The sequence below is a fragment of the Penicillium verrucosum genome (genome assembly GCF_028828655.1).
Source record: "Penicillium verrucosum strain IBT 35672 chromosome Unknown utg000003l_segment0_segment0, whole genome shotgun sequence".
NCBI lineage: Eukaryota > Fungi > Ascomycota > Eurotiomycetes > Eurotiales > Aspergillaceae > Penicillium > Penicillium verrucosum.
In genome coordinates this window covers 3,458,372-3,472,545 of record NW_026643212.1, presented here as the reverse complement: position 1 = coordinate 3,472,545, position 14,174 = coordinate 3,458,372, and the positions used below count along the sequence as shown (strand labels likewise).

The window sequence follows — 14,174 nt, the reverse complement described above, 5'->3', positions numbered from 1 at the left end:
CCGAGTCTCTCTCCAAAGCAGGTAGCTGGCCCTCAAAGTTACCTAGCTAAGGTATAATATTTTGGTAAGATAAAATACTAATCAGGAGTGCCTGGTAGTGCTGTCGGCTCGCATTATTTGTGCAAATGTGCAGACTTACTCTAAGTTTTCATGGAATTCCACGAACATTTCGTATATCTTAAGGAAATTTACTAGTGCTTTACAATACTATATAGATATCGTTTTACAGCGGCCGTCAACTTACTACGGCACGCCCACTTAATTGTCTACGCTAAGGTCTTGGCAGTGGGGCCAGAAAAAAGTGATTGAGTGTATATCGGTCAAGCCGATTTCGAGAATGACTGTATAGTAAGGTGATCAGCAACAAAATAATACTTCCTAGAAGTTCAAACTCAAGGCAGAAATTGGCCCTGGAGCTTAGGATATACGACAATATAACTTATCTACAAAACGATATTGAACCTGTCCTTTTCCTACACAAGGAATGTTCGAGAAGGGGACAAGCACGGTATGCGAATAGTGTAATTCAAGTCTTTCTCTCTGCCTAGTTAAACAGCTTCGAAACAGATTAATGGCTATAGCAGTATGACCGGAAGATTTCCAAGTGAAAGCGGATAGGCCTCAATGAGTTCGGTTTTTTTGAATTCAATCGCCTGTATCCAGAGCTTAGCGTCTTTCCACCGGCCCTGTATCAAATTAGCCGACGCCGAATTGTTTGAAGATATTACATATAATCAAACCCGTTTTACCTAACATTTCCTTAGGTGGACTAAAAATCTTCCCGACGGTGTTTGACTATCATATGAATAGAGGGCAATAGCAAATTCGAGCTTCTTTGTGAATCCTAGCGGGACTATCCTTCAATTGACATATGGGATTCCAAGATAATCTATTTTGAGACTAATAGGGACTATTGCCCGGAAATAGAAATATTCGGGGATTCTTATTATCTGAGTAGACCGACCCAAAGTCTGCGAGGTGATGAGAGTATAGCTGGACACTGGTAAAAGTGACTGAAGAAATTACAAAGTTTCATCGCAAGGTCCGGAGTCCTTGAGGGGAAATTTCTCCACCATGTTTGTCGGAGGCTCAGAGCAGGATTCCTGTGAAGAGGATGTAATAGCGCCTCTGATTTGAAGAAGGTGGACAATGCCTCGATGGCCTCACTGTGAGGCATCCTGGAGAGCGTTGCCATACTCGTCGCATTGCGCGTTGACATCTGCTCCCTTGTCTAACAGCAGGTTGACAGTGCCATGATTTCCTCTCTGTAAGGCAGCCCGGAGATCATTGCCATAAAAGCCGCCCTGTGCATTGATATCTGCTCCCTTGTCTAACAGTAGGTTGACAATGCCTTGATAGCCTCTCTGTAAGGCAGCCTGGAGAGCATTGCCATAAAAGCCGCCCTGCGCATTGATATCTGCTCCCTTGTCTAACAGTAGGTTGACAATGCCTTGATGGCCTCCATGTGAGGCAGTATAGAGAGCGTTGCCATAGAAGCCGACCTGCGCGTTGACATCTGCTCCCTTGTCTAACAGCAGGTTGACAATGCCATAATGGCCTCCCTGTGAGGCTGCCTGAAGAGCGTTGCTATACTGGCCGCCTTGCGCGTTAACATCTGCTCCATTGTCTAAGAGCAGGTTGACAATCTCCTGGAAGCCTCCCTCTGAGGCAGTATAGAGAGCATTGCCATAGAAGCCGCCCTGCGCATTGACATCTGCTCCCTTGTCTAAGAGCAGCTTGACAATGCTATGATGGCCTCCCTCTGAGGCAGTATAGAGAGCATTGCCATAGAAGCCGACCTGCGCGTTGACAACTGCTCCCTTGTCTAAGAGCAGCTTGACAATGCTATGATGGCCTCCCTGTAAGGCAGCCTGGAGAGCATTGCTATAGAAGCCGCCCTGCGCATTGACATCTGCTCCCTTGTCTAAGAGCAGGTTGACAATCTCCTGGAAGCCTCCCTCTGAGGCAGCATAGAGAGCGTTGCCATACTTGCCGCCTTGCGCGTTGACATCTGCTCCCTTGTCTAAGAGCAGGTTGACAATCTCCTGGAAGCCTCTCTGTGAGGCAGCCTGGAGAGCGTTGCCATACTCGCCGCCTTGCGCGTTGACATCTGCTCCCTTGTCAATAAGATCGCGTGCAGTCACTCTAAGCCCATTCAAGCATGCATAGTAGAGCCTAGAGCCTTGCGGAGCATCAGGGCTAGAGTTCCAACTCCTATCAGCCTGATACAAACAAGCCCATCGCTGGAATGTCGTTTCCTCTTCTAGGAAGCTGACTGTCATTCGAATGATTTCCTCGTAGGCCTGAGCCAACGCAGCATGACACGTCCAGAATTGGGCCGCATATCTTGCCAACGGAAAACACCGCTTCATCTTTCTTTCGGTACCGTTGATGTCCGTAAGATATGTCAAGCACGTCCTCGTAATGGAAATGCTGGCAGCTGTGACCTGGAACTGACCATGACCAAGAAGGTACTCTTTCACAGAAAAATGGGCAAGATGCAACTCTTTATAGTTGGCATGGACGACTGTCACTAAGCTGGGACAGTAAGCCAAGATATCAGTCTCGCAAAATAATCGACGTTTCATGTCAAACCCTCGCGATTCGCCTTGAATATGCGTTGCTATTACTTCTTTAACCTCGGCCAGCGCTAGAGGTCGCTTAGAATGGACTAGAAATTGTAGAACCCGTGTCGCGTCGTTTTTCAGCTCCGTCGGTATGCTTTCAAACATACGCTCGTATGTCTCATTGAGATTCAGCGGCAAAGATTTAAGAGCCTTCTCCATAGCTCTCTCGTGCGGACATCGAGCCAGGCTGTCTAATTGACAATATGCCCACCTAAACCTGTTTAAGGCGTCAGAAACCTATCAATATATTGATCGAAGCAGTAATATCTCACATCCCGTCACCGCCGTCGCCAACCTTTTTCCTGATCTCTTCCAGAAGGTTCTGGGACAAGGACTTTTCTGTAAAATCACGCCGTTGAGAAAGTTGTGCTGTGACCCACGATCGGATATCGGAGTTGACAGCTTGCTTATCAAGTGATAGGCAGTTTTGCTTTCCTATCAAGGGAGGAATGTCGCGCAGAAACTCGGATTCAGGTCGACCGGTAAGAAGCAGCTGGACATGGACCAACTCTGGCTTTGACACCATATCCTTGATCCATTCGAGCACAGCGTCCCTTGTTTTTGATTCGTCCAATGCATCCACAACAATAGAGACCTTTCTCTGGGCTACAAGCATCTTGAAAACAACACCCCAGAGCACCTTTGTCGTAGGTTGGTCGCTGCCATTTCGGTGTGTCTGGAACGAAGCATCAAGATGATTTGCAGAGTCCACCCCGCCGTCGTAAAGTTGGAAAGCAAGCGAGCGCAGCATGCCTTCCAATGTCTGTTTTGCGACGTCACTAAAGTCAAAGAAGAAGCTAAGGATAAGACTGTCGTCTCTCTTCGCGAGATGATCAAGCACAGTCGTACTAAGAACCGACTTTCCACATCCTGCGAGCCCGTGCAGCCATAACTGTCGACATGACCCCGAGTGCCACGCTTTGAAGACGGGACATTTGAGTAGCCACACGCCTGTACCCTCATGGCGGAGCATCCTGGCATGGCTGGCGTTTGAAGATAGATCCGGGGGACAAAGCCAGCGCTTGATCTTATCGGTATGAAGGCTAGATCTGATGGAATCAGTAGTGGCTCTTGTTGCAGCTGTTGTCTGCTGTACGCTATCGATCTGTAGTTGCACTACTCGCAGTCAGAATATATTTCTGAATTCATATGTTATTCGTTTCGGGTATTTGCTGGTATTTTAGACACCTGCAAATGATCTATTCAGGTAGGTATGTACTAACCCTTTTCCAATATAGCCTTTGCTGGATCCTCGGCATCAACAACACTGGGCTGCACACATCCCAAAAGTTCCTTTGCGTACGCAGCAGCCACGGCTGCCGCATATTCTTGCCAGGTTTTCTCTTTTCCCGAGTCCGCATAGTCACAAATGCCTCGGATAACAATACATGGGAAGTCATTCATGAGCCCAGCTGCCTCCATCTCCACGCATAGTAAGTGCCCACCGAATTCTTTGTCAAGGAGGTCTCGGGATTGGGCATCTTTAACCACTTTGTTCCCGGATGCGATCAGGCCATGGTGTATCCTGACTTCTCTTGGGGCTCTTGCGCTCTCTGCCTTCTCTGAAAAACGTACATTCTCCTCATTTACCGAATTAATGGCCCATGAACCAAGAGGATATGCGATAATTGCGATGATCGCCTGCCACAACCAAAACAGGAAGTACACTTCTCTCACAGTCCAAAACCTCTCAGATACCAATAAGGGGTCTTGCAAGCGCTCACACCTCGTATATTTTGGGGCTAGCCGCGGGAATTTCCTTTCCACATCATCCAGGTACTCATTTATCTGCGATCCGTACATCTCATGATTACTTTTCAGCTGGTTCGACGCATTGAGTAGCGCGTTCGGAGGTCGGTTTAGCGAGCCCGTGTTGACAAACCGCCCATCCCGTTCAAGCTTCCCCATATCCCATTGTATCACCCCGTGATAGTCAGCAACAGGTTGACTGACCACCACATCACCCAGATTGACCTTTGACGGAATTCCGCCCCCAATCCCTACCATAAGCCCGAACCTGATTGATTGGAACGTGTTTGTCATAGAGGTAGCGACGGTTGCGGCAGGGTTGGTCCCCATGTTGGGCAGGCAGGCTATGACGACGTTGTGGCCGCGTATGGAGCCAAGAGTATATGCGTTATGATCATTTCGAGGGGTCGGGAGAGGTTCATGCTCTTCATCTAGCATGGCTCTGGCTGCGGTTTGTTCTTTTGAGAGGGCGCACACCCATCCGATGGTATATGCATCGTGTTGGAGTCGCTTTCGGCATGGTAGTATGTCGGGACTAGGTTTATTCTGTCCTGACACTGATTGCTCTGGCTGAGATTGGGAACTCTCAGCCATGGTGGATGGAGAACAGCTCGACTAACCAGAATGCCCAGACGTGCAAGATAGTACGCGATGTGTCAACGAAGCATTCTCTCTTCTAACAGAAGACGCGGAGGACTAGCTGTTTTCAGAATGTTCTAATCTGGTTCATGACGAGAATCTCAGTGGAACTCAAACGAACTGAAAGAGGGGGAATTTCCTCAGCCTCGTCATCATGTGACTCTAGTGTGCTCAGCCAGAAAGATCAAGTGTGCCTTTCTGCTCGCCACACCGCTTTCTGAATGGTTTTGTATCGATCATACTTCCATGTGGGGGCGGGTAATGGCGTTCCCAGGAACGGGACGACCCGATCCCAATTACCGTAACCAGCCAGCCTTTTCCGGATAAAATATATGACCCTCATCGCTTGAAGAGTTCACTGCTTCCCAGCAATCAAAGTGCACATTCTAAGAAGTACTGGATCACAGTTGGTGATTAACATGACCGAGGGATGAAGCGCCAATTCGTTTAACCATCTTTTTCTGAGGTCCGCAGCTTTGAGATGTGCTGCTAGGCTCCCAGGAACTGAAAGATCGCTAGGTCACATGCATTCCCTAATCCTAGCATCCCCCAGACATTTCACCCAACATTATCTCCCCTGCTCACTGAGCAAAAGGGTGAGCAAAGGTGAGCAGATGGAGTCGCTCCTCGCATCCCGTCAGCGGTTCAAAACTCTCCTACATCACCATCTAGATTTCTTCGCAACATGGCGCCAAGACTACCTGTCTCAAAGCTCGAAATGATTCAGAATATGATATTGAGCGAATCACTGACTGCTTCACAAATGGCTAAAGCTGCTGAATGTAGTAAACGTTCGATTATCAACATCAGCAAAAACCTCCGCCGGTTCGGAAATGTCAGAGCACCCCCAACTCGAGTCGGTCGGCGACGGACCGTAACACCTCCGATGATAGAAGCACTGTGCGATCGCCTCCTCGAAAAGCCCGATTTATATGTGGACGAGATGGCAATCTTTTTATGGGACGATTTCCGTGTTCAGGTCACAAATTTAAGCCTTAAACGGGCCCTTGCTTCGATGGGTTGGTCGAAGAAGGTGGCTCGACAGAGAGCAAAGGAACAGAATGCGGATTTACGAGATTTCTATATACATAACCTGTCAGACTTTCAGTCGCATCAATTGGTCTTCGTGGATGAGTCTGGGTGCGATAAACGAATTAGGTTCAGACGGATAGGCTGGTCTCCGGTAGGCACGGCACTATTGCAAGTAGCCAACTTCTATCGTGACTAGCGGTACTAGATATTGCCTGTATACTGCGACGATGAAATCTTACTCTCTCGTATATTCTAGGGCTCTACGGATGCTGCAGTCTTCGAGGACTTTATTGGCCAGCTTCTTCGGTATTGTGGGAGATGGCCTGAACTAAAGTCCGTTCTAGTTATAGATAACGCATCTTTCTACCATTCTGATCGTATTGAGGAAATGTGCATCGAAGCAGGAGTAAAGTTCGTATATCTACTACTTTACTTACCCGACTTAAATCCTATTAAGGAGTTTTTCTCTGAGTTAAAGGTATATATTAGACGGAACTTTGTGCGGTATGAAGAAGACCCAGAATAAGGATTTCAACCTTTCCTCGAGCAGTATATTAAGGTTGTTAGATCTCGAAAACAGAGTGCCTTAGGTCATTTCCGACATTCTGGGGTAGTCATTAATACCTATAGCTAGTTGGTAGCGTTAGAGGCGACCTAGCGTTACGCCTTACAATAACACAATATATACATACTACCAGCTATAAAAGTTACCTAATTCTCTACCAACTCTACTTTTATATTTACAGTTACGGTTTAATCATCAACTTAAGGATTTGTATAAAACAGAAGTAATTTAAAAGCTAATCTAGTATATACGACCGCTTTATTACACCTTTATGTAGGTTCAAGCTACGGCTTGCGTAGCTTGGTCGTCTAGCGTGATATTCCTTACACACTTAACCTATTGGCCAATATATCTTACGAATTAGTGTATAATACCTATCATAATCCCTTTATCGATAAAGAATAAGGATCTTAGTCCTTATGAATCAGTCTAAGATTAAGACTATTAGCTAACGCTATATTATATGCTTGCCGAAACTATGCTTTTAGATTCTCGTCACTAACATTCGATTTATACTATACGCCGTAATCTTTGATAGCTTCGTCTCTTAGTCTAGTAAGATTAAGGTCTTCTATAACTTGGTCATTAGGTGGCAGAACTATTGCTAAGGCTGTGGTTAGGTTAGACGTATCTTATTATAGGGAAGATTATATCCTATTGAAGTTGATATTAATAGGCTGACAGCTTTTTAGGGGGCCTACTATCTTGTTCTTCTGAGATTGTTGGCTCTTTAGTCTATGCCGCTCTTCTATATATAGTTCTTTACGGAAATTATCCGGAATATCTTCATAAGACAGTAAGGCGCCGCCTTTCTCTATAAAGGCAATCAAACGCTTTAATTAATGGCTCCTTAATTTATAGTGCTTCTTTCCGTAGGGGTCTTGCTAGTAATATAGGCCGAGATGGTATAAGAAGGATAGATAATGCATTAGATTGTAAACACCCCGCTATATCGATTCTTACCCGGACACGTTTTCTTCGGTATCCAGTTAAGCGTCTCGCTCGTTAAGTATTCGTTTAGTGACTGATGACCTTCCTCTTTTCTCGACCCTACCCGAGGTAATTTTGTAGAGAGAGTCGTTCTCAACATATTTGAAGGTAATATTTAGCCTCAGTTTCTTACCTCGACGAAATAGTTCGCCCTACTTCAGCAGCTGCTTTTCAACAGCAGTCCAATCGATGTCGAGATAGTCAAACTGTTTTATTAGGTCGCGTTAGGATCGATTATTTACCGATACAGCGATCGAAGTGTCGTCCGACCTTACCCTTTCTTTACAGGGGATTTTCCCTTCTAACAACCTCTCAAACTTACCCTTTAAGGTCTTCGGCTAATAAGCACTTAGAGTCAGGACTATATCCTTTTCAGTATCTCGCGAGAGTACCTTCTTATTTACTGTAACTTTCCATTCTATCGTATATTGGATACAGTTTGCTGGAAGCTCGTCGCTTAGCATCCTATCGTGCTACTCGGATAGCTGAAGCAGTCTGGGTCTTTCGGGCTCGTGTTAGCACAGGTCTTCTAGATCGTACTCGGAGTGATAGTCGGGGGAAGGGCTGAGCCTACAGCCTAACGTAGGTGTGCGACCGTAGTACCCTGGAGTAGGAGCATATTGCGAATCTTAGTCTCCATGTTTAAGTACATACGGTTAAAAATCACGTTCATCGGGATATGAACTAGTAGTCATCGTCTTCGTCCGAAGGCTCTAAAGAATCTAACGTCAGCATGATCACAATCAGTCAGTCAAGCAAATGCTAGTCCACAAAGCAAATAAATATTACCCACTAGTACTGTCTCTATACACCGCGCTCGGTATAGCGGTGCGCGGTTGACGGGAATGGAATTCGAATTCCTGCCACATCTCCAGACGAGAAGAGCAGACAACCCCTGTATTTAGCCTATTTGCAGGGTCAACGTTCTAGAATGCCAAAGAACCATATAGGTCTAATACAGAAGCTATTTTGAAGCTGTTATTTACACGTGTATTGAATTACTGCCAAGACAGGGGTTCAGGGGAAGAGTAACTATAATAAGTATAGCGTGTTTCAAGAGAGGGTTCGAGATAGATTCTCCGTGTGCAAGTGGTGAAACTAATTTCGATCCATCCTGTACCTGAACGCAAAATAAGCTGTCAACTTCCTAACCAAGCCAAAGACGCAAAAAAAAAAAAAAAAAAAACCGTCGTCACTCGAAGGTTATTATATGTATATCAAGAGAATGAATTCGCTAGGATGTGGCAAGTTGGCAACCAGTGTCTGATTAGATTGCCATATATCTTCATATCGTCAATACATTGACCAGACAAGGCAGCGTATTTTTGAGAAAGGTAACTCTTGGTATTGGGACTGGCCCAGGAAGATTGATATTCCGGGATTAGGTCAAATATGGCCTGTGTACCTTGGCGGTGGGACTAGAAGATTACTTGAAGAGTGGGGCCGGTTGCACCAGTTTCGGGACGAACTCACGAAACTGGCGCGACCACTTTATGGTCCTAAAGATGCATTGTAAGATACATATACTACTGTAGTATAGAAAGCGGTCTAGATAATCTACGGACGAAGCAATACACGCACGCACAACCTACCGTACAGGGGTATTCCGGGAGAACCTTATATCAAGACTAATGTGTCCTGACGTAGGGGTGGGAAAGTCACTCGAAGAGTGTCGGTGGTCGTACCAGTTTCGGAACGTACTGTATCATTAGAGAAGAACTCGAAAAATATATTCCAATTACATAATAGGCGAGCAGTTAGTTTATAACTAAGCGTAGTAGATAATGGCGTGGCGGCCTAGGAGACTAAAACGGCTCGCACATTAATTTCGTATCGGTTTAAGTATGGTTTTCCCTTCATAGGTTCTAGTGTTACTACAATATTCTATGTCTTCGTCAAAGCGAAAAACCTTTCTACCCTATTCATTGCAACTGGAAAATAATGAGAATAGAGACAAACAACATTTTGTCGAGCAGAAACATACCATAAAGGAGCAAGAAAGGTCCCTCTTACGATTTGGCATTCCTGTAAATCCAGCGCCTATATCAATTGCTTCACAGGGATTTAAAAAGGACTCCCAAATTCAGTATCACAGGTCTTACAATATTGATCAAGCGGGACCGGGCGTCATTGCGCTCAAAGATATCGAGGGTTTTCCTGTCTGTCTCCTCAAGGAACGGAAGACCTGCCAGGACCGCGTTTTTCGACAGTTAAGACGAATATCCCATAAGAATCTCGTGCCTCTTGTAGATGCATTTTATTCTAAAGGAAGCGTCTTCTTGGTATACGAGTACCAGCACTTAGCTCTATCCCTCGGTTGTGCAATAGCAAAGATACGGTTTAGTGAAGCGGATATCGCGACAATTTGTAAGGAGATACTAGAAGGCCTACAGTTTATCCATTATGAACTGAAAATCACACACGGCTCTATCAACATTGCAAGTATTCTTTTGACGTGGACAGGTCAATTGCAAATTGGTGAGTACAAAAGCAATTCTTTAAGACCAGCGCTAACTTATACCTAGGAAACATCGGGGATAGCATCATTGAACAGAAAGATTCCAAAGGAAAAGAAAGTGATGTTGAATCTATTGGGTGGCTTGTGATATATCTCAGTGATCAAGCTACATTACTACTTGATTCGGGTCTTGAAATGGCAGATCCGTCTTTGTCGGAAACAGGGCGCATATTTGTTGACAAGACGAAGAATTCATCCACGAACGAGTTGCTCAAGGTATGCATGGATAAATTTGGTGTGGAAATAGGGACTAACGGTGCATGATCCCGTCTAATAGGATGATTTTCTCCATTTGGCAAACCCAGGTGGTGCTTGGAGTCTGAAGAGGCATTATTTTGAAGCTTTTCCATGGGCCATAAGGATTGGCAGCCACGCAGATATCTCACGATAAGTATAAAGTATATGTATGTATGGTTTAAATTGAAATTGAGTTTCATTCTTTATAGTCTTTTGGACCACAGCCATAAAGCTACGTAGTCTAGACTTAGTTAGCTTATAGATCATCGCCGCGAGCATTAACTAGTCTTCCCAGACCGACTAGTCTGTGAAGACCGAGTGGTTTGAGCAGACCGCGTAGTCTCACAATACCAACTAGTCTAGTAAGACCGACTAGCCTGGGAAGACCGACTAGCCTGGGAAGACCGAGTAGACTGGGAAGACCAACTAGTCTGGAAAGACCGATTGGTCTAAGCAGACCGTAGTCTCACAAGACCAACTAGTCTAGGAAGACCAACTAGTCTAGGAAGACCAACTAGTCTAGGAAGACCAACTAGTCTGGGAATACCGACTAGTCTAGGAAGACCGACTAGCCTGGGAAGACCGAGTGGTCTAAGCAGACCGCGTAGTCTCACAAGACCAACTAGTCTGAGCAGACCAACTAGTCTAGGAAGACCAACTAGTCTGGGAAGACCGATTGGTCTAAGCAGACCGCGTAGTCTCACAAGACCAACTAGTCTGAGCAGACCAACTAGTCTAGGAAGACCAACTAGTCTGGAAAGACCGATTGGTCTAAGCAGACCGCGTAGTCTCACAAGACCAACTAGTCTGGAAAGACCGATTGGTCTAAGCAGACCGCGTAGTCTCACAAGACCAACTAGTCTAGGAAGACCGAGTAGTCTGGGAAGACCGCGTAGTCTCACAAGACAAACTAGTCTGAGCAGACCAACTAGCAGACCGAGTAAGTGATTGAGTAGAAACCGCGAGCCGTTTCTGTTCTGCGAGCCATTTTTGTCCCATGAGCCAGCCTTAAAGGAGTTAAAGCCTTTAGGCTTCTTCCAAGTGCAAAAAATCAAAAATGAGCTCTTCTGAGGCCACTCTTGGTGACCTAGCGAACGAAGTCGCCTATCAAAAGCTTCAGTATTTCGTGGGCTGTGCTATTATAGAGCTACGCCACCTCAAATTCGAGTCGTTAGACATGATGGGTGTGAGGGAGTTTGATAAGAAGAATTTTCAAAGAATCCTGAATATATTTGAGATTGAAGGATGTGCGAATCTAGAACCAGAGCATCGTATTGCTGCGACCATTGACCAAGAAACATTAAAGAACGGTCTCGTCTACACGAATATCTCTCAGGAGACTTTACTCAACCCAACAAGTCGCCTGCCCCTAAGATTCAACAACAGTCAGCAGCTCATTTGTCTCTATGGCCAGCATAGACTAAGGGCTGGCGAAGCGCACGGAGAGACCGAGTGGCTAGTTGATCTTTACCTCGACGGTGAGCCTTTTTATATAGAGCCACTAAAGCAAACGCTTATCTACATTATAGGTATCTCAACTGATGCATGCCGTCAGATGCGAGAGGAATCTTCGAATGCTCTGAAGTTAAAAGACGGCGAAATTTATCGCACCCTACGGCAGTATCAAAACCTAGGAAACCTTACACAAGAGCAGAAGTGGTGGGCGAGATTTGATTCCGACGGCCGAAAAAAAGATATCAAACGCCTACAGCATAACAAGCTTCTTTTACAAGGGTTTGATCAATTGATCCCTTATATAGGGCTTTGGGAACCTTTCAAAACATCCCAGATAGAACGAATATTAGGGTTAAAGTGTCACGAGGTGAGATCCCCACTTTTAAATATAGCTCTGGCTTATTTTTTATGTTAGTTTGTCTATAACTACCTTTGCTCGATCCATGATAAATGGTCAAAGATAGTCCACGAAAATCCCTTAGTTGTTGATTCAATTTCTGTACGGCTTGTGGAGGGCCTTATTCCCGAGTATTCACACAATGATAGTGACCGCATTTCGAGGCTTATGGAATCTGGGAAAATCTTTCCTCGTGTTATCGAAGACAAAGATCGGAAGGTTTTATTAGACCGACTCATCTCAACTAAAGGGAGGATATTAACTATTAACACCCTCGTCCAAGATACGATATTCTTAGAGGGCCCAGCAAAGGCTCTACATCGCCTCTGTCCCCCACTTTTTCGAGGAAGTTTAAGCAAGGCTTTACTCCGTCAATGGAGAGCTGTGGGAACGGGAAGAAATTTCGAGATTCAAACATCAGAGCATACCTTTCGACCCCTCCTAGAATCTTCATCTTCAGATTGCTTCAGAATCTGCAGTATGCAACTATGGCTATTTAGCTTTAGACATTTCGCAAAGCGATATCTCAAGTCAAGACAGCATCGAATGGTATCGTTCTGGCCTAGCGAGGGGTTCAGTCTTCAGAACATGGCAATATTAGCAGAGAGGGTTGGCTTTTGTTCAGACCAGATCAGTAATCTAAGGCAGGATACATCGGAAGACAAGATATCACAAGATTTCTTCCGGTCATTTTGCAGAGAGGAGTTCTACCAGGTAGAGAAGGGACCTCTCGACACAGGTGCGAGACGTTTGCGACATATTTGGCGAGCGTTAGCCAAACCCGAAGATAAAACCGGCAGCGACCCAGAATATACAACAGACAACAGTGATGCAGCGGCAGACCATCGATTCAATTGTTCAAGGCCTGTCCAATATCAACAAGAGCGAAGACATCTTTTCCTCGACCAAATTTATAGCATAGATCAACCCAGGAAGCAGTACGTTACGTCGTTAGCGATAACGCGAGATATCATCTTTTCGTTTTTCGGGAAGTCACCTCTATACGAAGCCATTACCAACCAAGGAGTGCATCCTCCCAACGAGTCTAATGGGACTTTGCTCCCTAGAACTGAGATTTCCGGTCTACCCAGAGAAGACAACCTTAACACACATGATCCAAGTCTAGCCGATAACCAAAGCATGACCGGTGAACAGAGTTCAGGCCTCGATACGCATATGCATGAGACCCAAGACATACCTAGTGATCAGGTGGTGGATAATGATCAGGATATGGGCACTGAACAAGCCTTGGTAGACCAGGCGCAAAATGTTGATCTTGATCAGCGTATTCTAGCAGAGGGATTCGAAGATGAGCCACAACCCATGTTCTGCGAGGGCCAAATTTCTGTTCATCGAAGTTTTAAAGAAATGCTTATGCTATGGTTTGCATCGAACAATAACTCTCTTGTCGTTTTATACTTGTTCGAAACTCGGACCTTGTACAAATTTCCATTACCGGGCAACTTCTTGCTACGCTCTACTTTATCGAACCTTGCTAGAACCCACTACTTTTTGATGATCAATGAATACGGCTTTAATGTTGCTGACCCAGGAAAGGAGTTCGAGGAAGCTGTGAAACGTCAACTACTATTTGTGGGCAAACGGGATCATCTCGGTCCTTCAGACTGCGATGTTTCGTCGGACGCACTTCGGGACTATATTACTAGATACGATGTCAAAACAGGGAAACGATATGGTGGTGAGATTGAAACACAGCCTGCTACAAAGCGCCAGGAGAAGAGAACTTCTTGAGAGGAAATTTTGATTTGGTAGAAAGCCTGAAATTGCTGCAAAAACAGTGATATTGAAGTATAGTGATATTCAAAATCAGTTTTAACTCAGTTCTCACTCTCTTTCTATCCCGAGGCATTACCTCAGACGCATTATTCCGTATTAGGATATATTCCGCCAACGTTGCACTCGTCTATGTATCTTCGAGTTAGTGTATGTCTTTTAGTGCGCTGA

The 14,174-nt window shown here is 45.3% G+C and overlaps 2 protein-coding genes across 2 annotated transcripts; one reads left to right on the top strand and one right to left on the bottom strand.

The window, feature by feature from the left end:
• Positions 1-1,163: 1,163 nt before the first annotated feature.
• N7516_008918 (NACHT nucleoside triphosphatase) lies at positions 1,164-4,970 on the bottom strand (the record flags this gene model as incomplete). The annotated part of the gene is made up of 3 exons (XM_057221637.1): positions 1,164-2,844; positions 2,900-3,743; positions 3,851-4,970. 3 exons carry the CDS (start codon positions 4,968-4,970, stop codon positions 1,164-1,166), a joined length of 3,645 nt encoding a protein of 1,214 aa, XP_057071909.1.
• A 6,444-nt stretch (positions 4,971-11,414) lies between these two features.
• Positions 11,415-13,961, top strand: N7516_008917 (uncharacterized protein; the record flags this gene model as incomplete). Its single annotated transcript, XM_057221636.1, has 2 exons — positions 11,415-11,835; positions 12,814-13,961. The coding sequence occupies 2 exons, from the start codon at positions 11,415-11,417 to the stop codon at positions 13,959-13,961; spliced, it is 1,569 nt and encodes a 522-aa protein (XP_057071908.1).
• Positions 13,962-14,174: the final 213 nt, after the last annotated feature.